We start from the raw sequence: 6,519 nt of genomic DNA on the forward strand, positions 1-6,519 counted from the left end.
GCATATGAGTGGCCCACTTGGTCACATAATCTCGTTGTTAAGATGGAGAATTCTGCTGTCACTAAACTTTTATCTGATTACTATGAATGTATCATGTCCTACTGTATCTTTTAAAAAGTCATTATATGTAGTATACTATAAATACTTAAATGAAGAACAAGAGAATTCCTAATGATGTGCCTGTAATATCTAAAATGGCTCTAAAAAATGTTTTTTTTTTCCTTTCTAGCAAACTTCTGAAGAGAAAGAAGTCTGAAACAGGCCTGCAGGGAGTGACTGGAGGATGGTTTGAAGAAATACAAAGAAAAAGATTTCAGAATCACATTGATGTCAATAGAATGCTAAAACCACCATTAGAGCATCAGCTAAGGAAAAGCAAGAACATTAGTGAGTTGCATTTTTCCATTTCCTTATCTGTATGATAATGGTCGCCAAACCAATGTCTTAGAGCATTTCAGAGTGTAATAGCTAAGGAGTTTCTGAAATTGCATTGAGTTTCTTCTCATGTCAAAGTTTTACCAAAGATATATTTTCAAAATGACTATTTTTCTTTAAGCAGATTCCATTAAAAGCACAACTGGAAGTCACAACAGAGAATCCCTGATTTTCTCATCTCATAGTTAGAATCATAGAACAGCCCAAGTTGGAAGGGCGTCAGAAGATCATCTGGTCCACCCTTCCATTGGAAAGGGAGCCTGGATGAGATTATCTAGCACCCTGGCCAGTCACATCTTGCAAACCTCCAATGATGGGGACTCCACCACATCCCTGGGGAGGTTGTTCCAGTGGTTGATTGTCCTCACTGTAAAAATAATTATTTCTTAATCAAGACGAAGTTGCTGTAATTCTAGTAAATACAGTGGTGGTTTCCCAATCAAAGAAGTAATGTTTCCTTTGTACAAAAACTGTTTCAGTTTTACCTATTTTTCTTAAAGAAACTAGAAGCACCTAAATGACACTTGGAATAAGTAGGTAATCTGGGTTTGTGCGAGAGAGATTTGACTGAACCAGTGGAAAACTTTTCCTGGTAACACTGAGCTAAAGGCATGGCAGTACTGATTATCAGGACGAGTGACAAAGCCTGGAAAGTCAGGCTGACCAGGAAGCATCTTCTGGAGATCTCATTCACAGGTTCTGTTGCCCATCCAAAATGAACATGCGTAAGAAATATAGTGGCCCTATACCAACTGTGGCATTCTGTACTGTGTTTTTCATCTTCCACCCAGATAGTTGAATAATATATGCTCTTATTCCATTCACATTTCTGCATGGTGTTCATTGAACTCCTGTTTGTGCTTCATAGCAACCAGAAGCAAAGACACATGTTTCAAAAGGAAAGTGAACCCTAAAAATTTTCCTGAAACCACAGACATACACAGAACAGATCTCTCTCTTTCCTGACCATTTTCCCCAACATCCCCTCTAGTCCACAACTATCTACTATTTTTCTCTTTCAGAGATGGTCTAATTGATGTGTTAGCTAGCTAAGCTCTGTAATTTTTCTCTGATATTTAACTTTAAAAGCTGCTGTTTCTATTTCAGATCTAAGAAGGGGTTGTGTGCTTCGCAGGCTTGTCTGATATTTCCAACTGTATAAGTTGGTTTAATAAAAGGTACTACTTCTACCCGCAAGCCTTGCTTTGTCTAGGTCTCTAGACCATCCTGGCTATGGCAGAGTGCCATTAGGACTCTCCTGATGTCACCTTCATTGTAAAGTCAAACAATGCCACCAAGAGGTTAGGCTCTGAAAGGGGAAAGGATGCAAAATTTTGTAATACACAATGATTGTCACTGAAGTGAAAGCCACAGGTTTTAAATCACCTGACATGAAGTATTCACTTCATTTTGGACTAGGTCCAAAATGCTGCCCCTTGCTGTTGTTATCAGTGACACTTTGCTCTCATTTCTGGTTTTGCTTTCTCCTGCAGTCATTGGATAAGCCATTTTCAGGCTGTTGTATTGTTTCAGGCATGTGATGTTTTAAATGAAAAAAAAAAAAAATGCAGTGCCTTATTCCTGAGTGAAGTCTTGTTTCCTTATGTCTTCTAGTTTCCTGTGGCATGTTTTACTAACAGACCCTGCAGTTTCTTTCAAGCAATACTCATCCTCTCCTTCACACCAATTGCCAGCTGCTTTTACAGGCAGTCTGGGTTTATGTTCCATTTGAAGAAATCAAATAATAACCTTCCCAAAGAAATAATTCATGATATCTTGCATTTAAACTACAGTTCTAATGTGCAGTTTGTAGCTGAAAAAAAATGTACTGCAGTGGCCACAGGAATCCCATCATAAAGAATTGTACAATACAGAAGACACCTTAGTCTGAATTACTGTTATGTAGTTACATTACATTCTATTGAACCATTGTATGTTCAGGGCTGTCATATTTATATTTCTTACAAAAGTGAAAAAAAATGACTAATGATTGTGGGTGCCTCAATTTTCAAAAATCTAATTTGCCCATATTTTAAAACCATTCTGGTTTTCAAATGGTTGAGTGCTAATTACATTACGTAATTTATCTCCTGTGTGTCACGCAAAACCAATAATACTTCTTGAGACTTTAGACCTGTTCTTTCCCTTAGTCTTCTAGCTAGTCATTATAAACCAGCATGTCACAGTTTGTCCAAAAATGTCCATGAAACTGGATTTTCCTAGCATAAAAGGTAAGCAAAATAAAACTGTTTATGAAGACATAACTTTTAATGTATATTTTAATACTGTACTTAGTAAGAACTTGAAACTAATCAATTTTTTTATATTTTTAGATGATAAAGAATTAAAAATGTCATCTCACACAAATGCTCCAGCACAAAAGAACACTTCAGCTTCCTTTCTGGGGTTCAGATCACCTTTTGCTTGGCTTTTCTCCTTTAGAAAATCAAGAAAAAAACAGACTCTGAAGCAACCACGGTGAGCTATAATCAGAACATATATTATTTCCAGATTTTGGAAAGTCCATGAATTGTTCTGTGTTTTGCTTAGAAAACTTTGTTAAAATTATTTTTCCAGTCTCTTGGCTTTCACCTCACTGGGAAGACTGGGATTTTACTTGGTCATGTAATGAGAGATTATCTGTTCTGTGTCAGAAGAATGAGGACTAAGTGGCAAGTAATAGGTAAAGTCTCCTGGCTAAATCTGTTTTGCTCAGGTTTTGCATAAAGGCTGTAAGTGTATGAAAGCCCCTTGACTTAGAATCCTATTTCATTCCCTCTCAAGAGGACAAGGTGTAAGATACATGGGGATCTGGTGCCCTATGGCTGTGATATAACAGGAAAGTGTAGCTTTCCCAGGCCGTGGCAGAGAGTACAGGCTCCAGGCAGTTCTGCAGCATCAGTTCCCACCGTTTCTAGCCCAGAGGCAGCTTAGAGGCAGGCCTGCAGCTTTAGCTCTAGCCAGGCAAACAGGGCGACTGACTCTCCAGTGCTTTTGTATTCTGTGCTTCGTCAGGGCTTTGGTTTCAACTGGATCTGAACCAAAGGTGGTCTCATACGCAGCGCTGGAGCTGCTATTTGAAGAGCATTCTTCTCTCTTATCATCCACAGGGTTAAAGCTGCTGTCCAGAGGGAACTGGGGGCTACCCTCGGGCTAGTTAGCCAGACTGTTCTCTCTTAACTTTTGTCCTGTGTAGTCCTGTATTGTCAGCAACACCTGAGTGAAATATTATTATTTTTGTGTGTATATTAGGGTAATGCTTGGGACTGGAAATCACAGGTAAAGGTTCATTGTGCGGTGCTGTGAAATCTAAGTATGAAGCTGCAAGATCTTTGTCACAAAGAGCTGATTTTCACTCTGCCTGTGAGTCTCAGGCTGGTATTCTGTTCCATGCCTGGGGCTCCTAGGTGGCATGATGCTAAGGCAAGGAACAGCTATATAAACAATGACCTGGAATGCAAGCCTCTAAAGAAATGATGATTAGTCTGATACATAGGTTTTGTAGCTTGCCATTGTGGAATGTTTGTATCAAAGCAGAAGGAGATTTAAGGAGAGGTTTGAATAGAGGCCATGAGGTTAGCTTTGTGGATGTTTACTGCTAACAATTCTCCTACTTAGCAACGAAGCATAAGAAAAAAAAATGCTAAATTTTAACATTGCTCTATGCATATCATCAGCTCCCTCCTCTTTCCTGTGACATGGTAAATGTCCCTTACTCTGGGACACACTGACACCGGACCACAGCCCTCCCTGCAGAATAAAGGGGCACTTGTGAACTGAGAATCAAATTTCAAGGGCACTTTATCCTGGTGTACAGTAACGTAGCCAATGCACAAGTGAAGGTCTAGGCTTTGCTGTAGAATCTAAGCATTGAATTGATTTCTTGATTTAAGAAGGCAAAAAAAAAAATCATACCTACTCATTGCATCAGCTTTGTTTTTCCACAGAAAATCTATTGTATCTCAGGCTCGGATGCTTTTGATTTTTTGCCGAGCACAGCTTGAAAAATAAACAAGTCAATCCTGACGTGTAACTGAGCTGATTGCTACATTTTCTAGTCACGCCTCTCTGTTGAAAACTTCCCCCACCCTCTTCTAGGTGTTGCCGTGGCATGTGGTTTGCTTTATGCATAGACAAAGCACTGAAATAATCTGCCTCTCAACCAGGTAGAGTTATTTTGGAGAACTAGTGAAATACAATAGGAGGCAGCACTGTAAATCCTGTAAGTAAGCCTAACTGGCAGAAGCTTTTAAATAGCTAAATGTTAATGGCTGTTTAGAGGGTCCTTTCTGTACTGGAGAGACAGTTTCATCAGCTGTGGTGGTGTTTTGCTGTGAGAATAAATAATGGATTCTGCAAAGAAGACTATGTGGAGATACAGAAGATGCTAATAAAAGGTTTGTAACTGTAGTCTGAAAGTACTGAAATGCTTGATCACTTTTTGTTCAAAGGTGTTCAGTGTTCTTGAATTCATCCTTATTCTTTTCTAATACGTACGTGTGATTCATGCTGGTAAAGAAACTGTTTAATTGTGTTTTCAGCATATTTGAGTTATGTGTTTGTTGCTCAGCTGGCTTCATGTGTAGTACTGATAAGAATAGTATAGAAGAAAACAGATTTCACTCTGACATTGGACAACTTGGAGATGGCCTGGGGAAGACAGGTGCCCGAGTAAAAATACTAATTTGCAGCATATTTTAATTCATGGAGTTATATTATTGTTACCAGTAGTGATGGTAGGAAGTAGAGTCATCTTTTACTTTTAATCTTACAATCAGTTGTCATAAAAAGTAGGTTTATCAGCGAAAAAGTATAAAATATAACTTGTTGTTTTCCAGAGTGAGTAGTATTTTTCTGATGGCAAATATTTATGAACTTGAGCAGTAATTTAACTTCTTTTCTGTTTACGAATAATGATGTTTACAAGTATGTGTGTATGTGCGGGTGCATGTGTGTGTGAAATAATGTAAACATTGCTCAATATCCTTAACCAAAAAAGAAACTGAATTACTTTTTCCTAAAATTAAGCAGTATTTCTCTGGAAGTAAGCAAAACTTTAATTTTGAAATGCTGAAAAACTTAAAAGAGTTCATAAAAAATAATGAGGCAGTTTGAGAAGTGGAGGGATTGGCATAGAGAAAAGATTAAAATAACCTCGTCTGTGTAAGTTGGTAGGGAGGAAAATAAAGCAGGATGCAATGCCCAGTTATTTTTGAAAGAACAGTGACAACAAAGACACAGAGGAATTTAGAATAGTGCCACAGGTGCAAATGAAAATGTATCTTTTGCCTAGACTATCAGAAGACATTTCTAACCAACACGTCTACTTCATGTAGCTTCTTTGCAAGGAACAATTAATGCAATACCAAGCGCAGCACCAGGTGGGAAGAACTGTAGAGTGGCTTCGCACAGTAAAGCTGAAGAAGAGAGGTTCTAACAAAGCTTTTACCTTTTTATTATGCATATAATTAAAATTTAGGTAACTCGCTAAGCCACAGGATTTCACTGGACCTGGTTTGCAGGAAATCACTGTAAAAACTCTGAAACATAAGTTTTATTCTTAATTTGTTGTAGAAACATTAAAACATAAAAAATATCACTTTAGCTTAAAGGAAGAGCTACATACATCTCTGAGTCCTGGTTCTATAAACTTCACTCACAGGGACTGGTAACCCACTGAATTAATGTCTGTTCATATTGAGTGCTACCAGGAAAAATTAGGAATTTCAGGTTCAGATTGGCTGGATCCGAAGCCCACTGAGGTCAACAGGCTTGTTTCCTTTGGTTTCAGTTGGACCCCATGTCAGAGAGGAATCCTGGGTTTACAGTTCACAATTACAGAAGCAAAAACAAATTGCACCTTTCAACTGTTCTTCCCTGCCTGCAAGCGCATTGCAAACAAATGACAAAGCACTTCAGGAGGAAAGGCTGGGCCACAGAGAACCTGCCAACAAGCTGGTTTATACTTGCTGTTGAAGCACAATAAAGTAGTCTACCTGAGCACAAAAAGGTTTTAAGAGCCTAGGAACAAGGCTAAGAAAAAGACTTTGAGACAAACAGGACTGAGCAGAACTGTCTTTCCCT

At 38.5% G+C, this 6,519-nt stretch overlaps 1 protein-coding gene across 1 annotated transcript in view; it reads left to right on the top strand.

Moving 5' to 3' along the window:
* Window positions 1-229: 229 nt before the first annotated feature.
* The window catches only part of EXPH5 (exophilin 5), a gene marked incomplete at its 5' end in the record, with an annotated part of 16,265 nt that continues 9,975 nt past the window's right edge, over window positions 230-6,519 (top strand). Inside the window, 2 exons of the mRNA XM_010076865.1 lie at window positions 230-387; window positions 2,769-2,913. Of these exons, the coding sequence (XP_010075167.1) occupies window positions 230-387; window positions 2,769-2,913 (303 nt within the window). The remainder of the gene's footprint in view (window positions 388-2,768; window positions 2,914-6,519) is intronic.

The sequence above is a fragment of the Pterocles gutturalis genome, unplaced genomic scaffold (genome assembly GCF_000699245.1).
Source record: "Pterocles gutturalis isolate BGI_N339 unplaced genomic scaffold, ASM69924v1 scaffold7528, whole genome shotgun sequence".
Lineage (NCBI taxonomy): Eukaryota > Metazoa > Chordata > Aves > Pterocliformes > Pteroclidae > Pterocles > Pterocles gutturalis.